At 32.2% G+C, this 23,582-nt stretch overlaps 2 protein-coding genes and 1 long non-coding RNA gene across 4 annotated transcripts; all 3 read right to left on the bottom strand.

Annotated features, from left to right (window-relative positions):
- Nucleotides 1-2,995: 2,995 nt before the first annotated feature.
- Nucleotides 2,996-4,958, bottom strand: LOC112805201 (uncharacterized). Its single transcript, XR_011862800.1, has 3 exons — nucleotides 4,481-4,958; nucleotides 3,816-3,841; nucleotides 2,996-3,222 (listed from the first exon to the last, which is right to left on the bottom strand). It is a non-coding gene; the product is annotated as an uncharacterized lncRNA (long non-coding RNA).
- A 4,412-nt stretch (nucleotides 4,959-9,370) lies between these two features.
- On the bottom strand, nucleotides 9,371-10,772 carry LOC112695537 (uncharacterized). Of its 2 annotated transcripts, none has more exons than XM_025747903.3 (3): nucleotides 10,557-10,772; nucleotides 10,379-10,454; nucleotides 9,371-10,272 (listed from the first exon to the last, which is right to left on the bottom strand). In XM_025747903.3, exons 1-3 carry the CDS (start codon nucleotides 10,665-10,667, stop codon nucleotides 9,425-9,427), a joined length of 1,035 nt encoding a protein of 344 aa, XP_025603688.1. In that variant the 5' UTR covers nucleotides 10,668-10,772; the 3' UTR covers nucleotides 9,371-9,424. The 2 variants fall into 2 exon arrangements, with proteins under 2 accessions (XP_025603688.1, XP_072054005.1); XM_072197904.1 differs by having other exon boundaries at nucleotides 10,379-10,439; nucleotides 10,557-10,760.
- Nucleotides 10,773-12,548: 1,776 nt separating this feature from the next.
- On the bottom strand, nucleotides 12,549-18,982 carry LOC112695536 (respiratory burst oxidase homolog protein B). Its single transcript, XM_025747902.3, has 9 exons — nucleotides 18,147-18,982; nucleotides 17,873-18,032; nucleotides 16,077-16,125; nucleotides 15,439-15,981; nucleotides 14,698-15,084; nucleotides 14,521-14,616; nucleotides 14,324-14,439; nucleotides 13,549-14,240; nucleotides 12,549-12,957 (listed from the first exon to the last, which is right to left on the bottom strand). The coding sequence occupies exons 1-9, from the start codon at nucleotides 18,640-18,642 to the stop codon at nucleotides 12,848-12,850; spliced, it is 2,649 nt and encodes an 882-aa protein (XP_025603687.1). The 5' UTR covers nucleotides 18,643-18,982; the 3' UTR covers nucleotides 12,549-12,847.
- Between the last annotated feature and the right edge of the window lie 4,600 nt (nucleotides 18,983-23,582).

Raw genomic sequence — 23,582 nt, 5'->3', positions numbered from 1 at the left:
TATCTTTAAATTTGGCATACAATTTTGTTGTACAAATTTTAAAAAAATTATCATGATAATAAAATAATATTCGCATTTAATTGTGATTCTATAATTCAAAATAATCATACCTTACAAATCATTATTCTATTGCGATTAGAATTATTTACAATAACTAAGTTACTTTTTTTATATACCAATTTTTTGTAAAATGATATTTTGCAATTCTGTAACTAATGTCGTATTTAACCCTTATTTATATAGATTACCCAATGTGAAATATTGTGGTAGCATTATGCATATGTAAATAAGCAAGTAAGTATAAAATCATTATAATTAAAGTATCGTCAGGTCATTATGCTTTACTAGAATTTTTAATTTAACAGAGTTTTTGTGTTGTGAAAGTCAACGCTTTCTACATATTTCACAATTGAAAAAGTATAGGGTACCAATATATTATCTGTCAACTTCTGTCAATTCTTATTTATATTTGTGTTTCATGGAAGTGTGTTCGTAGATGTGTCTAATAATTAATATATTTTAAATACATATATAAAGAGACACATCCATAAAATATATCTATAAAGACACTTCTATTAAACACAGTTATAAAAAAGATATTTTTATTAGACACATCCACAAACACACTCCCATGAAACACAATTATAAATAAGAGTTGGTAAAAGTTGGCAGATATGCTGTTGGTAACGTAGCGGAACCGTTCACAATTTCATTCCTAATTCAGAGTCATCATACAATATGCAGGTTCTTTTCTATCCTTTTTCTTGACATTATCTCCATGAATCATGACATAAAGTGGAGGAAATTTAATTGGCTCTGTTCCTTTGAGTAATGAAGAGAGGGATGACGTAATACAATTGTCAAAGGAGGATATGAAGGAGGCAATTCACAAGTGAATTAATAGTCTGATTGAAAAACTTTTTGTTGATAAATCGTTTTCAACTAGAACCATAGATGGGGCGCTTAAAATAATTTGGGAGAGACCAATAGGATTTCGAGTAAAGGAGATTTATCACAATCAATTCCAATTCTTCTTCGATAACGAGTTGGATGTTATGAGAATTGAGAAAGGTTCCCCATGACTTTTCAAGGACTATGCTCCCAAGTCCAACGTTGGAAAGAAGAGGTATACATTGGAGAACAACTAATCAATGAGATACCGATGTGGGGCTAATTTTGGGGGTTCCTTATAGACGCTGGAGGTTGCTCAAAAGCTTGGTGAAGGACTCGTTAAGGTGATGGACGTGGAACTGTTTGATGTTAATGGGAGAGAAACACGTATCACCAAAGCTAGGGTGGTTAGAAATCGGGTTGTAAAAGACTCTCTTGAGGTCGCTGGTCCTGACAAATTTTCAATTTGACTGGCAGTTCGTTATTAAATGATAGGAACGGTGTATACGTACTGTCCAACTATAGGCCATGATCACAAAACATGTGTTGTATTTTTGGAGGATATAGAGAAAAATAAGTTATAGAAGGATAACATAGGAGAATGGATAAGAACTGATCAAATTGGTATAAGGGTGGAGACTAAGGAGGATGAAGGGAGAAAGGAAGAAAAGAGCTTTCAAGCGGGTCAACCCTTTCGCAGAAAGAAACCACTCCCAAATTTCCTGATAAATGGGTTTTTAAACTTGAAAGTCAAAGCAAAAAAAAAATACGATCAAGGAGTCAAGAGTCCTGCCAGGAACGAAAGACGTGATGAGGAAAAGGAGAATAATGGGAGTATAAAAGATGCTATGGTTATAAACTCGAATCAGATTTAGTTGGGAGGAACAAGAAGTTTCCAAACGAAGCATGCTAACACAGGGGCCTAATTGAAAACTACATGACAAGTAATCATGTTGCTGAATATTCTATCAAATATAAAAGGTTGAAACAGATGGGTAGATCAAACCACGGATGGATGGAGATGCCACCCGGGACTAAAAGAAAGACGAAAGATGAAGTGGAGATAATTTCAGAATCATTAACTGGAGGAGTTATTGGAGATATGGATCAAGAGTCCTAATGTGGAATTATCGAGGTTTGGGGAGACCCCTAACAGTCTATAATCTTGAAGGAATATGTCAATCCCACTCTCCCGAGGTAGTTTTTCTTTGTGAAACTAAAAACCGATCTCGAATGGAGAAACGTAAAGTCAGATCATGCGGATATCAAAGTTTCACATTAGTAAACCCGAATGGAACATCAGGAGAATGAATGACTCTAACATGAAAAGATCATGTGGAGGTACACATTCTGTTTCAAAACTCTTTTTCCATAATTGCTTCGGTTAAAAATGATGATAAGAATGTGAGTTGGGGGTTGGTTGGAGTTTACTTGAGCACTAATGAGCAGACTCGAATCAATCAATTCGAAGAGCTCTCTTCTCGACTTCAATGATTTGAAGGTAGCTTTATCATCCCGGGTGACTTCAATGCAATTACAAATTATGGAGAAATAGAGGAAGGGAATATGAGGTTTGATGCCTCCAATAAAAATTTTAATGGTTTCATTGACGATAATCAATTGGTTGATCTTGGGATGATAGGACATCAGTTCACATGGTCAAACAGAAGGGCTGAAGAGGTATTAATTAAGGAAAGACTTGATCGTTTTATGGCTAGAATGGTTTGAAGGGAGACTTATGTAGATGAGGTGGTAAGAAAATTATCAGAAAATGGTTCAGACTACACTCCACTCTTACTTGATTTGGATCCTCCAAGATAGTCTACCAAAAGAAGATTTAAATTTTACGAGCGGTGGTGTGACGTGGAGGATATAAGGGAACTAATAGCGGAAGTTTGGAGTATGAAAGTTAATGGCTTATGAGGGGTGTTCGCGGTGCGGTTTGGTTCGGTTTGGTTCGGTTTTTGAGAGAAAAGTCATCCGATCCGATCGTCTAATTAAACCGCAGTTCGGTTTGGTTCGGTTTTTTTATTAAGGCCATCCGATGGTTTGGTTCGGTTTGTTCGATTTTTTTAATCAATTCAAAAAAAATACTACCATACTATTTCACACAGTCATAACATTAAAATCAACAAACACAAATACACAATAGCTAACAAAGTATTGGTCTAATGAAATTTAACGACAAAAGAAATTCAAATACAACAATTAAAGAAGTTTAAAAGTTCAATAGTCAACACAACTGAAAATAAAAATAAATTTCCATTAAAAGATAGCAAAGTTATGGTGCCTTCTCCAACAAAATAGTTAAACTTCTTAATGCTAACCAACCTGAAATCAAAAAGCAATTACATAATAATAATAATAATAATAATAATAATAATAATAATAATAATAATAATAATAATAATAATAATAATAATAATAATAATAATAATAATAATAATAATAATATAACACTAGTAGAAAAATATTCTAATCTAGTTATACATTCTAATAATAAAGAGAACAATTCATACCATGATATATGTGCCCGAATCAATGGATCAACTCAAAGTTTAAGAGTGTATAAGTAATGCTAACTACACCTAACTCAGCAAAAGAATATTCAGTAAATAAATATTTATCTCTCTATTCTTAATTCTTAGTTGGTACTTTGGCCAACGAAAAAGGTGAATCTTGAATCATATCAGATATCAGAACCTTCTATGCAACAATAAGAGCAAGACTGCAATTAGATCCATTAATCCAGCAACCATCTAATCAACCCATTAATATATACATACATACATACTTAATCCATCATCTAGAACCATTTGATTAAAATAAATTTTAAGATTAAACACTCAACATGATAAAGAATAAAGACATCTACAAAATTTTCTGATTTGATTAATAAAGACATCTATTCAATTTAGAATTACCTCATCAATAATAGCAGCAGTGAACCCTAAATTCAAAATAAAAAACAAATTAAAAAATTAATAATAGCAGTGAACCAAGAACAATAATCAATAATCAAGAACAAATTTATAACAAGAAAGCCACGAATTTGAATAGAATGGAAAGCAACAAGAAATGGTATTGGAAAGTCCAACTAAAAACAGAGGCTCAACAAAATCAGACAACAGAATAGAAATAAAAGTGAAACATATTCAAGGAACTGGAGGCAATCCGGTGTCGCCCATATTCTCACTTGAACTGACGTCAAATTACATAAACAAATACAATAAATCAAGGACAGAAACCAGCAATAAACTGAACAATAAATCAATAACCAGCAATACCAAGTTATCAACAATAAACTGAACAATAAACTAAGCAATAAACTGAATAAAAAATCAATAACTAGCAATACCAAATTATCAAGAATAAACTGAACAAAACTTGAACAATAAACTGATAACCCTAAATTGAACAATAAATCAATAACCAGCAAGACCAAATTACCAACAATAATATGAACAATAAAATGAACAATAAGCTGATTTTAATAAACTGAACAATAAACAGCAACCAGCAATAATACCGACAATGCATCAGTAAATAGGAAATGGTAAACAGCAAATGGTAAACAACTAAACATTACCTGAATAGATGGCTCGGACTCCATATTCACTTGAATCTGTGGCTGGGTGGGAGACTGGGAGGTGCTGTGTTGATCGTGGGTGGCCAGAACCTAGAAACGCTACTGGGTGGAGGTGGCGAGGTACTGTGTTGATCATAGGTGCTGTTTGCTATGCTACCCTGTTGGGTTAGTGGGTGGTGGCGAGGTGCTGTGTTAATCTGCGTCTTTGTGTTCGTGGTGCACCGGCGGTGGGGGATCTCTGCTCTGTTTGACTGTGGGATTCGGAGGAAGGCTTCGAGGTGGTGGGACTTGGGAGGAATGTCGGTGCCGCCGGCCTTGAGACTCAAGGACGTAGGTGGCTGGCTTCGTGGCTGGGTGCACAGATGGCAAGATATGGTACGTTGCGTGGTTAGGTTTCGATTGGGGATTGGGGGTTAGGTTTTGATTGGGGATTTAGGGGTTAGGGACGCAGTCGCGCAGTAGTAGCACACTAGGACTCGTTTGGGGGGGTGGGGTTGGTAGTTTTTAAGGGTTTTTGGTCAAACCGAACCGTAAAAACCGCAAAACACATTTTTTTCGGTTTTTTCGATTTTTGATTTGTTCGGTTTTCGATTTTTTCAGTTCAGTTTGTCAGTTTAGTTCGGTCCGGATCGGTTTTGAACACCCCTAGGGCTTATCTATGTACGTTTTGACACAGAGATTGAAGTATTGTAGGCACCATCTAGTGCACTAGTTGCAGCATAACAAATCCGACTCTAAGAAGATAATTAAAGAACTAAATCTTAGGTTGGAATAGTTGATGACATCGGGTTATTTTGGTGGGCCAATGGTGTTAGAGGTAGAAAAAAATTAGAAGAGGAGCTATCAAAAGAAGAAAGTTTTTGGAAGGAAAATCAACAAGCAAGTGACTGAAAGAAAGGGATAGCAACACAAAGTTTTTTCATCAAAAGTTCCAAACTAGAAATGGAAAAAATAAAACTTGTGGACTACTTTGGAACGATGGTAAGATGGCTTCAGATCCATAGAATATTGCTCTAGTGGCTGAAAATTATTTCAAAAAAATGTGGCTGAAAATTATTTCAAAAAAATATTTTCATCTGCTAACCCATTAGAACCTGGTGACATATTCAACGATTTTAGTCCTCCGGTTATAGCTTTCATGAACCGGAGGCTAATGAGACCAATCTTTATGGAGGAAACCAAGAGATCCACTTTCAGTATTTGTAAAAGTGCTCCAGGTGAGGATGGCTTCACAGCACGATTTTTTCAATTTTATTGAGACATTATGGGTGGTGATATTTTTAAGGTGGTTCATAGCTTCTTTGGTGGAGGTAAAATACTTAAGGCGTTTAACCATACACAGATTTACTTGAACCCTAAGGTTTCGAATGCTAGAGACATGTCATAGGTCAGACCTATTAGTTTATCCTCAGTCTTTTATAAGATTATTTCTAAAATTCTGATACATAGATTTCAGGAGTTTATGAATAATTTAATAATTTCAAACCAAAGTGTATTTTTAAAGGGTAGATTAATTTCTAACAATATTCTAATAGCTCATGAATGTATGCACTACCTCAAAACTAAGAGGTGCAGATTGGAATGTGAAAAGATTATTAAATTGGATATGAGTACGGCATATGATAGAGTTGAGTAGAATTTTTTATGGTTCATCATGGAGAGAATGAGTTTTGGAACCAGATAGATTTTTTGAATCAGAGAACTAGTCACTACTGTTTTTTACTCTGTTCTTGTAGAAGGTCAACCTTTTGGGTTTTTTAAGCCAACAAAGGGTATCTGGCAAGGAGATCCCTTATTGTCTTATCTATTTCTATTCCGTGTGGAAGAATTATCCTATCTCTTATACAAGGCAGAGCAAAACAGATCCATTCAGGGAATTCAGATTCATAGAAGGTCTCCAACAGCCAATCATCTTCTCTTTACTGACGACTCTAACTTATTTGGGAAGGCTAATGAGGAATCAGCAACAATATCCTATTTCTACTCAACGAATATGAGATGCTTGGTTGGCAAAAAGTTAACCTCCACAAATCAGCAGTTTTTTTAGTCAAAATCCCCCACTTGCTAGAAGACAATAGCTACTCAGCTAGCAGAGTTACTTATCATAAACCATGTGAGAGCCCAAGATAAATGTCAATGCCTTCCATCCATTATTCAGAGATCTAAAAGGGCATCATTCTCTACAATAAAGGATAACGTTTAGAAAAGAGTTTAGGCTTGGAAGAGGAATCTGTTATCAGCAGGTGACAGATATGTTTTAATCAGAGTTGTCGGAGAAGCTCTTCCAATATATACGCTTTCATGTTTCAAGCTTCCAAATTCTCTAGTGGAAGAAATACACAGGATTCTAAGACAGTTTTAGTAAGTTTCGAAAGGAATGGAGAAAAAGATGGCCTGGGTTAGTTGGGATTGTATGACCAGATCCAAAAAGAAAGGCGGATTGGGATTCAAAGATCTCAGAACCCAGAACCTAGCTTTGTTGGGTAAACTGTTTTGGCGAGTTACTACTAAGTCCAATCTGCTACTTGCACGTATGCTCAAAGAAAAATACTATAGATACACCAACCCCCTTTTGGCAGATAAAAGAAACCAACCTTCCTGAGGTTGGCAAAGTCTACTGCACGAAAATAAAGTGGTTGAAAAGGGTTTGAGATGGAGTATAGAATCTGACACAAATATTCGTATCTGAAAGGACCCATGGTTACCCCCATCCTACCACTTTAGATTCAGTAACAACAACAATTTAGTAACAAATATCAATTGGGTACATAATTTACTTACAGTGGATGGAAGATGGAATAAAGAGTTAGTTGAAGCAGTTTTTTCCCCTTAGCTCAGTTTGCGAATTCTCTCCCTGCTATTGAGCGACGATGGTGAGGACAAGCTTGAATGGGCCTAGAACAAGAGGAAGCAGTACGATGTGGTCTCGAGGTACTGGGTGGCTTATAATTTTTTCATGTGCCAGTTGAGCACCTTCTAACGGTGATAACGAATTTAATGCTCTGAAAATCAATTTGGAGTTAAAATTACCATCAAAAGTAAAAAATTTTCTGTGGAGATTAACCCATAAAAAATTACCTGTACTCAATTTGATTAACCAGAAATATTCAGATACTTCAGCAATGTGCCCAAGATGCAGAAATACCAACGAAGCAATCCTTCACGCCTTGGTGTAACGTAGTCCTACTCTTGAGATTTAGTCTTTCTCTCCTTTTGTGAATGTTATAGTGCAAAATAAAACTATGGAGTTTACAGTCTGGTGACAAACAACAAATAGAGACATTGGAAGAGGACAATCTTCTATCGCCCTTCTTGTATCTCTGTGTTGAGCGTTGTGGAAAGTGAGAAATTTGGAGGTTTTTGAAGGTAAGAAGCTGGCGGAGAAATAACAAGAAAGCTCCAACAAAAAATGACTCAAATTATAGAGTACTGTTATTTGTGAATCCCCAATATATTCTATTAATTTCCTTTTGCTAGTATTTGGTATTTACTAAAATGGGAGATCCTTTTTTGTCTGTTTCTAGAATAAACAGTGTATTTTTTTTACAAAGCAATGTAATTACACATGTTTAAAAAAAATCCCATGTTGTATAATGGATTAATCTCATTCATATTGCTATAAAATAAAATTATTTTAAAATTTAAGGAGAAATATAAGAGATGATGGATAAAAAGTGTTAAAACATTTATTAATGTGACAAAATGATGGATAAACGTTTAAAATTGAAAGAAATTTAAGTAGAGTGATATTCTAATTGAACACAAAGAATATTAACTTTTTGAGTATTCTCTATTTTAAATTTTTTTAGCAAATGTGGTGAAAGAAGAGAAATTAATCTCCACGCGTTAAAGTAACAGTTCTAACATTGCTCGACTATTCTTTCGAAAGAGTGTAAAAGAAAAAACGAATACTTATAACATGCAATATTAGTTGAAGAGAAATTTAATTTGTTTCATTCTTAGTTTAGATGACTTTTTTTTTTACATCTTATTTTTTTTTTATAAAAAATTAGAGAGACTCCAACCTTTTTTACACTTTAAATCTAATTAATCTATCTTTATCAATTTAGTTTTCATGTAAACAATACACTCAACTTTCTAAACCTAAAGTATACTTTTGGATTTTCATCTTTTAAACTTAATATCTTTACAAAAAAATTATTCTTTCTTTTCCTATCATATTTTAAGTCACATATAATTATTATTTTCCACACAATAAAATTATATTATTAGAATACAATTAGCGGGAAATACAAATCACAAAACATATATGCAGTAATTAAATTGTTAAGTAATGTTATTAAATAAGTGATATGTCTAATTAGTACAATAGAGTTACATGTAATAAGTTGAGGTAAACGAGAACACTATATATTCAATTCAATTAATCTTTTGGATTTCTGCTGTGCAAGTGAAAATTTATTCGGTTATTCCTAAAGAAGGTTGCTGCAACTTGCAAGCATGCTTAAGCAAGGAATAAATGTTCTTTTCTCCCCAAATATTACCGCATATATTCTCCTTTCACCAAAGAATAAGAATAAATATGTACAGAGTACTGGAGTATTAAAGTTCGATTGGCTAAAATAAAATAATATATATGGGAATTATGAAAACAAGACTTCAACTTGGCGATAGAATCAATAATCAAATATAAATGAGCAATTATTCGAAAATATAATCTAACTCTTTATGAAAAATATTCGAAAAAAGTTTGATCCACAAAAATAAAAAACACTTTTCGCAGTCACATATATAGATTTGTTCCCCTTGGTCCACTTTCAACCAATTGTAACGAATAATTTATCTCTTCTTCATAGATGCCATAAGCATCTATCTAGCAATCTAACAACATACGTTATTGCCACTAAATTAAAGTGAGAGATGGGAAAGTAGACTAACATACGGATCCATACAAAAATTACTCCATGCTCATACATACATGAATCATACGATGTTACATCCGTTTGGATTTTCATCACTTAAGAACTCGAAGGAATTATATGACGGTAAGGATGTATAAGTATAATAATATGGTTCTAAATCGTATGGTGAAGGATCCATCTCTGTTACGTGACCGTCTGAATGCGGTTGTGTGGAGGTATAATAAGCAGTAGCTGCACCGTGCCTCTTGGCATTAGGATATGCTGTATGATAGCTCACGTTATACATCGAAGGTGTGGGTGCATAGTAATGTGGTGGTGGATGCTGATAACAGGTGTGATGATGACGTGGTAGACTTTCGTTGGGTGCCATGTGGTGGTGGTTCGAATCATCAAGAACTGTTACACCTTTCATTCTCACCTTTCTGTCTCCACCGCCAATCTCATTTTCGTCATTTCCATGGACGGCGATAGTAACCTTTTTCTCTGCCATTGGCGGTGGGGGATAACCGGCTGGGAACATCACCGTCTGCCTCATCTCCGGCTTTGGTTCTGGGTAATGCGCACCGATTTTGCCGTTGGTGGCGCCACCTTCCAGGACCTTATTTTTTGCTGCGTCTTGAACAATGAGCTTAGCAGTTTCTTTTTGATCATTTTCCTCGCCGCTCTGGTTGCTTTCGTCCCCGCTTTCTTGGTCACTCTGTTTCTCTTTGTTCTGCTGTGAAGAACTATTAGGATCCTTCTTCTTTTTCTTCTTTTTCTTTTTCTTCTTCTTTTTCGGTTCTACAGTATCTGGCCACAACTCTGCATGCTTTCCTGTCTTGTTCAATTGTTTGATCATAATCTCGTTGTCCACTATCCCTTTTACTGTAACCTTTTGTTGCCTCAAATCGATGTCTATGTTATAAATACCTGAGGTATATTTACCAATAAACAACAAAACCATACAAGTAGCAGAGTGTACAAATTATGTGAAGAGGAGTAGAAATAGAATTAAAAAAAAGTGGTTAATTATTACCATCTATGTTTTGTAAAACTTTCTTAACTTTTCTTGCACAACCTTGACAGTGAATTGAGACCTTCAATACAACAGTCTGATGATAAACATATAGAAACGTAACAAAGGATTATTGAACAGAATTGCTAATATAAAGGAATCCAAAGAAATTGTTTTGATATATATAAATAATGTTTACCTTGCATATGAGAGATTCGAAACCCGGTTGTGGTTCTTCTGGTGGTGACGGTGGTGGTGGTTCTTTATTAGTTTCGGGTTTTACTATTTCTGTTGGAGGTGGTGCCGTCATTGTAGGTGTTAGAGTTTTCAAGAGAGAAGACTATAAAAGTGCTGGGATGTCTATAAAGGCATAACAAAATGAGCTAGTCCAAATATGAACCACAATGCCTTCCTTAATTTTTTTTCATGCAAACAAAACATTGACTTGCAAGATTCTACGTTTGATGGATTTTTTTTAAAATAAATAAATAAAATAATTATTGTCATATATATATGTTTTGCAAATTAATTACACTGTTCATTCTATTATTCACAATAAAAACTAGAAGTTATAAATTCATATTATATATCTTATTTATAATGTAAATAAGATATATAAACAAAACATGTATACATTCATTTGGCTTAGATGAAATACATAATAAAAAGAAAAAAATATAATTAATTTTAAATAATATATATGTAAAAATAATTAATTATGTAAAAAAACGTAAGAGTACTCTACAAATTTGTATGGTACTCATAACTTTTTGCAACGAATTTTAAAATTTTATAAAAATATTTACAATAAGCATAAAAAGTATTTACAATAAAAATTTTAACTTTTATAAAATATTTAATTATAATAGTTATAAAAATTTTAGTGATATATATTATTTTTGTTGTACTCATTACAAAATAAATAAATATAATAAATATTTTAAAAAATTATAAAATTACTTAAAATAATGGTAAAAAAATGCTTACAATCAAAATTTCAGTGTTTATTTTTCTAGTTTATATTATTTTTGTTGATTCTACTTACACACTCAGGACTTAAAATATAAACGTCTACTAACTGATTTAATCAAATAAAGTATATCATAATAAAAATATTAGTATTTATTTTTTTAGTTTATTATAATATATTTTATCCGATTAAATAAGTTAGTAGTGATATTTAGTAATTTATTTTTATAAAATTATTTTTGTAAAAAATGATTTAAACATGGCAAAAAATTTTAAATAATTATGAACGTTCTTCTTTAACATATAAATATTCTCGCATTTTAAAAAACAAATTTAGCATTTCATGCCTCTTCACCCTTTTATCTTTTGCCCATCACAATCAGTGTCCGATTCCTTTAGAACACCGAATTTTGTTGGTGTAACCATTTTTTTCTCTATTTAATGTAACCATTTATATATTTAATTATTGAAAAAGATGAAAAAATAATTTTTAAAGTATATAATCTTTTTTTTAAATAAATAATATACACTTCAAAAATTGTTTTTGATAAGTTGATTTTGCACCCATGTTTACTTATCTATATTTTCTTTATCTTTAATTTTAAGAGCTATATATGTGAAGTATCAAATTTAATATACAAATATCTCTTTGTACATAATTTTTTGGAGTCACATATTTCTGATGAGTATTAAAGTATTATCGGTAACAAAAACGTTAAGTGAGTATTAAAATTAATTATTATATATATATATATAAATTTAATTTATTTTAATATATAATTTTTATTTTAATATATATTTTATATTAATAACTAATTTTAGCTATTAGTTGTAATCTATGTTTAGCATAATTATGTTTGTTATATTACATCATGATAATAAAATGAGAACAAAGGCAAAGTGGGCGGGAATAGAATATATTACATAATAAGATTTTTCTCTCCCTTTTCCTATCATCACCTTTGTGCTATGTTTAGCAGGGATGAAAATAGATTCCCGAGATTAACTTTATCAATACAAATAGTAAATAAACACAGTATAACACAAAATGTTCTACTGTTTTGTTGTTTTCATATACCAAAGAAATACACCATATATCTATTAGATAAAATGCGTCGCACTACCATAACTCCTTAAGTGTCTTCATAATCATTTTACTTTTGTGTGAATTATGTGTTGTTAATCGTAACTAGGGTAAGTTAAGACGTTCATTACACGTATGTTGAATAAATAAAATTTGATAAATTTTTTATTTAATTTGATTATATGAAAAAGTGAAAACAACAATGTCATAATTTAATTCCCATCAACGAGAATACAATTTTTTTATACATGTATACGAATCACAAATTAATGCACTGCTAGCTTAGCTGCTCATCTATTTCTGCAACAAAAAGTGCATGCAGCAACCTTTTATACTACTAATTAGTCTCCCCCGGCCCGGCCCTGACTATTTATCTATATTACAGTTGAGAAAAATATAAAATAAATTAAAAATGAAGAGCTAAGAGATAAAAGAATCTAAAAATTCTCTTTATGAAAATCGAACTTAGTGTTGGTTTTCCTAGAAAAGTCCAGAGAAAGCCTCTTTAATTCTCCAACCAATGCATGAGCTCCACAGTAAAATACACCTAAAAAAGGAGTAAATAGAGAATGTAAACATAATAGTCATATTGACTCATATATTCAATACTATTTAGTGTATATTAAAAATTAATTATAAAAAAATATTAAAAATTATCAAACTTGAATAATTTTAATTATTATTTAGTTATAAATTTAATTTTTTTAATCAAATTTTTTAGTTTAATAATCTAACAATATATTTTATTTTATATTTTTAAATATTGATGCTTAATTTATAATTAAAAATAATATATTCTAATAATCCTCTAACATAACCTTTATATATATAAAATAAATTAAATAAACATGACAATTAATTAAAACTATTTTTTTATGTATATATAATATTTTTGAAAAAAAATACTATTTGTAAACCAAAATTAACTACTAAAATCAGCTAATGTATTTGTGTATAAATATATATATGATTTAATTTATTTTTAATATGTATTTATATTCTAACATATATTTTATACTGGTGGCTGAATTTGATAGTTGATTTTAGTGTTCAGGTAACATAACTCATTTTTTTATATTTCCTAACAAAATATAATTTAAATTCGATATAAGTAGAGATATTAAGAAAATGAACTTACCAACTGTTTTGTTGGGGTGTTTGAGAGCAGCTTGCTTAAAGACCTTGCGCCAATTAGGCCTAGCAAAGTGGGTCTTGACCCTTGTCCCTGAAACAATATCCACACCACTCTTAGCATGTTGGAGGGACTGAAGCATTGTGATCAAAGCCGATCTAGCATCTCCTTCTTCATACACACTTGTACAATAGTTATGAAGCTCAATCACTCCGTCCTTGTCATTCTCTGCAACCTCATCCATCACACCCCTGAACCACTCGAACGACCCCTGCTCACGTGTCACCCAGTAGAAATAAGCCCTGTTTGTGGCGAATGGTTTTCTCTTGTTGTTCTTAACACCACTTTCCACCATCCCTTCTTCTATGTCTTTCTGTTGCTTTATGTTGTTTAACACATCTTTCAGTATACTAATCAATGGTGTTGCACCAATTCCTAGCCCCACGAGAAGGATCACTTCGTAGTTCTTGTAGTCTTGTGCTGGAGCTCCATATGCCCCATCAATCAACAGCTTCGGCATCCTTGGTATGTTGTTGCCCTGTAACATATCTGCTCTTAGAAGACCACTTTGGTCCCCACTTGCCGGTTGACACGCCTTCGCGAAAACCGCCTTAAGCTGTGAAGTCCAGTCACCCAAAGTCCGAATATGGACGCTTACGTAATCATCTCCCGGAGCTGATGTAATAGAGAAAGGATGCCTATACATATACATACATGTCAGTTAGTTAGCAATTAATTTACAGAAACATTTCTCGTTAATAAATAAGAAGAAGAATTTTACCATTGAAATGGGGAGACATCTGAACAGTTAACGAAAATATACTGTCCGCTATAGTACTTAAACCCTTGTGGTTTTGACATATGCAAGGCCAAGACATTTCCTGGGTATACTGCAACCTGGATCATTGACAAGTTTATATAGTTTAGTGCATTATTTATCTTAAACAAAAGCAGTAGTAGACATACAAGGCAATGTACCTTCAAAATCTTGACACTTTTGTAGCCAGATCTAAAAGCACGAAGTAGGCGCTCACATGCGTATATGAGCATGGGAATAGCAAGATACATCCAAGTCTGTACAAATAGTTCAATAAGTTTAGAAAAGAAGAAAAGAATGAATGAATAAGGAAAATAATGTAATAAATTGATGCATACCGTTTTCTTATACCAATGCTTGGTGAGGTAAAGGAAGTATCCATGAACGATTAAAAGAGCATAGACAATGACGAATAGGTGATGAGAGTACCAAAAGGCGTTGAAGCCAGTGAGTTTCTTGAGAGGTTTAGGAAGATTCAACCTGCTTCTTCGGAACCAAGGTTGTGCCAATGTGTATGCTATTGCCATAAGCACCACAATCACTATCCCTGTCCAACCCTCTGTCCCCTTCACAAACCACCAATAATTGTTTGGCCTTTGCTGCCCAAAAAATGGCTTCATTGGCTCATATTCCGCGTCCGTCGCGTGTAACAGCCTTGGGAAATCGCACGTTAGATGTGAAATTGCATGCAACCCAACCCCAATCGCAACCCCAAAAGCAATCACCTGAACAAAGATACCACAGTTATAGTTATGTTATGGAAAAGATACTAAGGCTGTTTTTGTTTATAAAGATATAAAATTATATTAAATTAGTATATTTTGTTAGAGACGCTAACAACAAAACATAATTTATGTTTTATTTTTATTATGTTATTAATTTTTTATATTTTTTATTATTATATTTTTTTCTTAAATTTTTTAAATAAAAAAATTAAATTAAATTTTTATAATTTATTTTAATTTATCACCTAACAAAATATAAAAATATTAATTTTTATATTTTATTTTTAATGTCTTTGTTTTATCTCGTTATCAAAACTAAACTCAACTTAAGATATAAAATAAGAACATACATACCTTGTGAAAGTTGATGTTGTCATCAAAGGGAACGGCCATGCCTAGCTTGGTCCTGCTCCTGAGCCAGGTGATGGTGTTTCTGCATACAGGTAAGAGGATTAAGGCCATGTTGAACTTGAGAGTCTCGGCGGCTCCCTTGGCCGTGGTGACACAGTAGCCCATGACGTGGAAGACTGCGCGGTTCTTGTACTGGATGAACTTCCAAGTGAAGAGGCCTGCGCAGATGCAGAGCCAGAGAGCTATAATCCAGAGACGCTTCCAGTTGTCCTCGATGAAGTAGGACAGTGACCGCAACCCACGCTTGATTGGGTTGTGTTCTTTTGTTGGGACTAGTTTCTGGCTCAGCATTTGGCTCAGCACCCTGCTATCTGTGTTCATGTGTGTTGATTGCGCTGGTGCTTGCAGAAGCAGCATTTCCAAGTTGTAAACCTCCACGAATCCAAGGTTGTCTGGATCCAACTCCTCCATGATAAGAGCTGCATATTCTTCCGCACGCTCTTGTAATTTTGAAAGCTTATTAGCGGAAGCGCTCAAAGCGATAATCTGTAAAAACAATAATCATACAACAGTTTAACGACGTTCATATCTCCACATACAAAAATTAATTTCGGTAAGTATAGTTGTATATTATTGCTTACCTCTTTAACTTCTTCTTCGGTAATTCGTCCGTCAGCATTCTTGTCCACCCTGGCATGAGTTCAATTTTATCAATAGTCAGCAAAAATGTCGGTGTGGACCTAAATCACCTAATCTAAGATATAGCATTGACATTTGATTCTCAATAATATATGTTTTCATATTTTGACTATGACATTGTCATCATAGGACTCGTTTTCAACAGTACTCTTTTGAATTTTTGTTTTTTTTATATATTTTATTTATCTAATATTATTATTTTTTTAATTTTAAAATTTATTAAAAGTTGAATTCAAGATTTTTGAATATAAAATTTTAAAATTATATTAAAATATTATTTATTCTAATAATGTAAACTGATAAGAAGAGAACTTATAAATAATTATATCTTTATGTGACATTCATGCGTACATATGTTGTTTTCCAAATGATACTCAATAGTCAATAGAGAGACAAATTCCGTGTATGTATATTTTTTTTGTTCAGTTATCAACCCAACACAGCGTTGACTGGTTCATGTTCCTAAAGCCCTTTGGGTTTGGTGCAGCAAACGCTGATTCATTCTTTTTTTTCTTTTCTTCAATGGGACCAACCATTGATTTCCGATTTAAGTTCAATTTATCTTTTTGGTTCACTTTCCAGCTTAACCCCTAGACCGTTCCACTATCTTAATAATAATAACAATAATAATCTTGCAACAAATTTTCTAAGGTTTGAATGATGGATTAAAATCCCGCGTCATGTATAGTTGTACACAGGAGATCGAAAAATAATTCTTCAAAATGTTTTTAAGTAATTTTTTATTGAAAAATAATTCGTATAGAGCAATTCAACCAAAAGATAGTGATCTGATATTTTAACTACTAATTGGGTGCCATTTGACAGGTTACAATATGTAGGTTTTAAAAATTATTAAATTATAAGCTTATTATGATTGCGTGATTTAGTTAAGTTAGGTTTCAAAAATGATAAGCACCCTTCGGTTAGTTCTACTACATAAACCTAGAAACATTGAGAATACTTTCATAATCTTATACTTGGAAAAAATAACTATTTCAAAATTGATAATACTATTGGAATACTAAAACACTCATAACACCAGAATAAAAATATAATTATTATTAATTAGTTGTATAATTAAATTATTTTTAATTAATAAAATAAGAAAATATGTATAAATTATTAAAAATACTGATGTCATAAAATGATATCCACTATAAGAAAATCTATATGTAACAAGATTATTTTAGAATTATCATTTATTAATTGATGGTTGTTAATACTCTAATTTGCATAATGACAACTTTCATAACTCCACAAATTTGTGAACAATAATTCCCTAGTATATCTTATGGGTGGGTGACAATAATATATAATATTATATAAACTCAATCATCATTTCTTCACATGAAAGTTGCATCAAGTGCGGCGTTAGTTTTTCCACCACTGATAGATAAATACAAATAATTAGAAAGCAAAGTCAAACGATCTCTGACGATCTCTCTATTGTCTATAATCTGTAATTAATCTGTATGGTCTTTAAAAAATTAATGAGCACCTTAATTAGTCTCCATTAACACCTAGGTCTTATAGCTACCACATTTGATTATAAAAGATGTTAGGTGTTACTCATCAAATTGGTCACAAGAACATATTTATTTAATTCATTTTAAAAATATATTTTATATTTTAATATGTATTTTTTTTAATGTGCATGCAACATAATTATACATACTATCTGTGATGATTGATAGCATGCATGTCCTAATTAATGAAGCTATCATAATAATTATCTTACATGTCAAAGAAGGTCTGCAGCCTTGAATCAAAGCTCTGATCAGTAATTTGTTCCCAGAATTCACGCAACTCATCCTTGGTAATGGAAGCCGATGTTATGCCTCGACGACGAGCTAATGCATCAAATAACTCTCCAGCAAACTCTCTCGAGTCGTTCATACCTAGTTTAATTAGTTTTCGTCATTAACTAATTAATTACTTCACCAACAACAGTAACATTGATCGACTAATAATTAATCAGTTACTAAAAAATTAAGAATAAAAATAAGAAGTACCTATGCACTGGCTAAACCGGGTTTTGGGGAGCTTTCCATCGACGGCCAACTCAAGGAAGCGGGTCTCAACCTTAGACCAACCATCAGTTCCGACATTTTTGGTCATAAACTTGAGTCCTTTGAGTGCACGTGCGGCACCGGACTTGCTCCTATCAACTTTGTCGAACTTCTGAGAGGAAGTCATGCGTTTCAATTCCTGTGACACCTGTCTGAGGCGGACACCCAGCGAGGACGGCCGCTTCTCGAGGCGGCTAGCAAGGAGTGCCGTCTCTGGGTCTCCGCCTCGAATGTTCTGGACGGAAACGGTGTCGTCGCGAACGTCCAAGGTGATCTCGACCAAGTCATCATCGTCGTCCTTGAACCTGGCGCTCAACTTCTTCTTGTTGTTGGACACCAATGGGCCGCTCAGCGGCCCACTGAAGCCCACACGTGTGCTCCGGCTCCCCGTGCTCTCCGTCTCCGACCACGACTCGTGTTCCTCTTGCTGAATCTCCATTGATTCTTGGACGATGCTTATGTCAGTTGAAAGAATATATTTTGGGAGCGTTTAGAAAAGGGTAATTATATAGAGAGTGAAATAATGAAGTGTTGATGAGGGGTTTGTAGTAGTAGTGTTATGAATTGTGAGTATATATAAAAAGAATGAAAATAAGGGAGGGGAGTGGTGGGTGGAGGTATGTATGATTGTATGTACGTATGTGGAGAAGTCAAAAATGGGAGGGTGAGTGGGTAACTACATTCAAAGAGAGGCATGTGACCATGTTGCGGCTAATGGCGCGTACGTTGACGCAATAGGGCAATAGGCAATATGCCAGAGTTGTTGAGACTTGAGAGGGGATTCAAATTAAAACCTTCTAGTATCCATCTTCTATTATGTGTGTGTATCTCACACGTTCTAAGAACAATCGCACCATTCTATTATGGGAGCTACTCAAATGAAGATGCAAAAAACATCTTTTTATGAAGATGCTTTGTATAAAAGTGTGATTTATTGATTTGACCACACTTCAAATAAAAACAACACTTTTATAACATATCAAAATCTAACCCTACACTCCATCATCTAAAGGTCAAAAAGAAAAATCATCACATGAAGACAATTATAATATCTTCATGGGAGTACCCACCTTCTATTATTTCTTAGGCATGTTACGAAACACCCTAAGAAGTTGCCTTTGCTCTCTCCTCTGTGTTCACATGCAAAACTCAAAGGGAATAAAACCATCTTTTTCTTATCTTGATTTTATTTTAAGAGGAGAGAGAACGAAAAAAAATGAGAACTAATTTTTTATTTTTATTTATCCACAACTTTATTAACTAATTGGATAAGTATAGAGAACTATTTTTTAACTAACTAATCAGTTATGGTATGTGTATTAAAAAAATAACTATTAAATTAATCATTCATAAAAAAATATAAATTAAAATATAAAATATATATTAAAAATATTATAAATATTAATATATGTATTTATTTATATACATATATATAATGATTGATTTTTTATATGTATATAGTATTTTTTGTTTATTAATATTAGTCAATCTTTTTTGTTATAAAATTATTCTTTTAACATTTTTTTTTTAAATAGAGAGTTTGAGGTTATAATTTAGGTTTTAGAATTTATGATTTAAAGTTTATAATTTAAAATTAAAAAAAAGATTTAAAAATCGAATGATACCCTATGATGTATGGATATTGACACGGACACGGGATACGATATGATAAGTAACACACTGACACGCAAATTTTAAAATCTTACATAATACGAGAACACGCATACATATAAAATATAAAATATATTTTAGATAATCGTAATGAGATTTTGATATTTTATTAATATTAAAATATAAATTAAATTTTTTATTATTTTTAATGTCTTATTTTAATTATATTAAATATTTAAAATATTTTTTATTTTAATAAATAATAATATATACTATATCTAAATTTATTTTAATAATATATGTTAAGAATAAGATTGGACACGCTAACACGTGATGATATTTAGATATGTCTAGACGTGTCTGTATCTGAATTTTTTATTAAAACACGGTTGAACACAACAGACACGCATATTAAATAAATGTCAATAAATATCGTGTCTAAAATATATCTAATATATAAACACGATAATTCAACAAAATATCCGTACTTCGTATATATTATCTGAGCATAGTTGGTTTTATGATTGAAATATTAAAATTGTACGTACTCATTACATTATTACATGAATGTCCGTTTTTTTGTAACTTACATGTGATTGATGCGCTTCCACAAATATGACTATATGATGGAAAAATAATAATTGCTTGTGATCATACGAGAGTGAGTTAGACACCGAAAAAGAAAAATACGAGAGTATGAGTTCATACTATATATCTAAGGAATATCGTTATATATATTTGACGAATAATTATAATTAATTAATACTAACTACTTTGAGAAGTTAATTTTAAATGTATTGTTGCTAATTGTTAATATGCTAAGCATGATAAAGTACATGTTACATAAAAAAAATATTGTACGTGGTTGTTAAATGTTGAATTTGGCGTTGGTTAGTTGTGTATATATATTAGAACAATAATTAGGTTATGTTTACATAAAAAAAATTAATTATTAATATAAAATATATATTAAAATATAAAATAATATTAAAGTGAGTTTTATATACATTTTTTATATATAGTATATATGTTTGTATTTTTTGTTGACACGACGAATTAATAAAATTTGGAAATTTTAATCTGACAATATTAGAACCAGACTAAGAGGACAATCTATAAAATACTTTAATGTTTAAGTTAGTAGTGTTTTAGGTGATAGTATATCGAGAAGAAACTACTTACTAAATTTCTTTTTTCCATTTATTTATACTTTATGAGGTTACGATTTAGATAATTACTACTTTTAATATACGTGTTTAATGCTATGATTTGATAATTTTATGATTTTATAATTTTATTAATTAGCCTTAATAACATGTCCGTTAACTAATAACGTAGCATTTTCATTTAATCATAATCTCGAGTATTATTTTTGTCTATAACAGTGTCCCAACTCAAATTTTTTGACTTAGCAGCTTTGTCGAGAATACCTAAATTTGATGGACCAAGCCCAAATAAAATTTTTACACTCAGTATTTTGGTTTGTTTTGTGGACAAATTCTTTTTCTATTTTCTTTAGAAGCTCTTAGCTATTTTAAATTTATTTAGGCTACTTTATTGCCTTTAAATTTTATAATTGCGCCTTTACATCTTACCAATCTTTTAATATTAGTATAACAATGCTTTTAGTAATTATCGTTCAATCGATATCATGTTAACGAGATAATGATTTAATGACCTCGCTTAATGAACATTTAATAGATTTTATTCTTATTTAAAATAGTTTTCAATTTAACGAGCAAGTATTTAATGGGTTTTGTTCTTGTCCAGAATAGTGCCACAACTTGGGTCTCTTGACTTGTCGACTTAGTCAAGAGTAGTCGAGTTCGTTGGACAAGTTGAGATTATTCTCAAAGCGGTTCTTGTACGAGGAGGTGGTTGCCTTTGTCTTCGAACATCTTAAAATTCCAATCTCTTTTGACTGTATTCTCTCGAAGGAGTTTTAATCTGTCGTGTTCGTCGATAAATACCTAATGATCGAAGAAATCAAGTTAGGATTGGGTTAGTTGCCTCTTGCAGATATTCTGCTATGAATTTAGAGAATACTCTTTTGTTCAGCTATTTATGTCAGAAATGCTGAGAAAGAAATCTCAAATCCCCTATCTGAGTATGTGAATAGAGAGAAGGAGCTTAAGAACTCTACAACTCAAATTTAGAGTCTCAATACTTCTCTCGCATCCTTATAAAAAGAGAACACCACCCTTCATGGATTAGTGCTTTCAAGAATAAAGAATTTTCTTTTTGTAAAAATGTCCTAGGTTTATTGAACTCAGTTATTTTATTTTATTTTTGTTTTGAACTTTGTCCTTTGAAATTAAAACATTTTTCGTTTTTAGTATTTTGTATTTAAATACTTTTTGTGCTTAATGTTTTGAACTTTTTGGTTCTGTACGAGGAAAGTTTATTTTATAAACTTAATTGTCTTTGATTGTTTTTTATTTAGGCTAAGTCTAATAGATTTTATTGCCTTTGTTATAATTGCGCTTTAGTTTATTGTATTGTTTTTCTTATTCTTTCATCGATACTTCTTAAGAGTAGTATCTTTTGAGATGAACAACATTCCGTGTTTTCGAGACTTTGGTACTGTCAAGATTTTTTAACTTGTATGCCTCTTTCCTGAGGTTTTTTTTCACCCTTGAGCGTCCCTTTTATTGGGGGCTAGGTTTTTTTGAGTTCTCAAGTTACCAATGTCAGCTTGTCTCAATACTAGGTCTTCTAGTTGAAAATTTTTGGGCCTTACTTTGGTGTTATATCTCTTTGTAATCATTTGCTTTAATGCTTGTTCAGCTAAATTAATTGCTGACCTTACTTCATCATTAAGGTCAACATCTACACGATGGTCGAAACTCCTGAATAGTAATATTTGATTAGGTTATTCATATTTTTATTGGGTTTTGATCTCGGCTTCTCTTAAATTCGGGGTTCAAGTGCACTAAAAATACTCTAGTGAAATCTTTGACTTTATTCTTTAAAGTCAAACTTGCTTTATTATACTTTAAAGCAACTAATCGATCTTCGAATAGTGACTATCCGACCTTCAGAGGTTAGTATTTCATCACGTATAACTTTGTTGGTATAAACAACATCTACTCGATCTTCTCAAATAGTGACTACATGACCTTCAGAGGCTAGACTTCATCATATAACTTTGTCGGTATAAATAGCAGCTACCCAATCTTCTCGAATAGCTAACTTACTTTATTGTACTTTAAAGCAGCTATTCGATTTTCTCAAATAGTGACTACATAGCCTTCAGAGATCAGAACGTTATCACATAATTTTGTTGGTATAAATAGCACCTGCTCGATCTTTTTGAATAGTGACTACATGACTTTCCAAGGTCAAATCTTCTCGAATAGAGACTACACGAACTTCAGAGGTCAAAACTTCATCACATAACTTTGACGGTATAAACAGTAGCTACCTTCCTCGGATAGTGACTACACGACCTTTAGAGATTAGGACTTCTCGAATGGTGACTACTTGACCTTCAAGGTCATCAGGACTTCATCATATAACTTTGTCGACATGAATAGTAGTTACCCGATCTCTTCGGATAGTGGCTACACGACCTTCAAATGTCAAGACTTTATCACATAATTTTGTTGGTATAAATATCACAAGTAATTCATATCACATAGTAAGCTGTTGAATCTTTAAGATCACATTTATTGTTTTTCTTCCCACCTTGTGGCGTTGACAACTTTAGGGTTGAGGATTACCTCGAACTTTCGGCCTCAGTAGATGACGAAGTTGAATTTTTCCGTT

The sequence above is a fragment of the Arachis hypogaea genome, chromosome 6, assembly GCF_003086295.3.
Source record: "Arachis hypogaea cultivar Tifrunner chromosome 6, arahy.Tifrunner.gnm2.J5K5, whole genome shotgun sequence".
NCBI classification, from domain to species: Eukaryota; Viridiplantae; Streptophyta; class Magnoliopsida; order Fabales; family Fabaceae; genus Arachis; species Arachis hypogaea.
The sequence above is the reverse complement of the archived record's forward strand: the minus strand, read 5'-3'. Positions and strand labels throughout refer to the sequence as shown.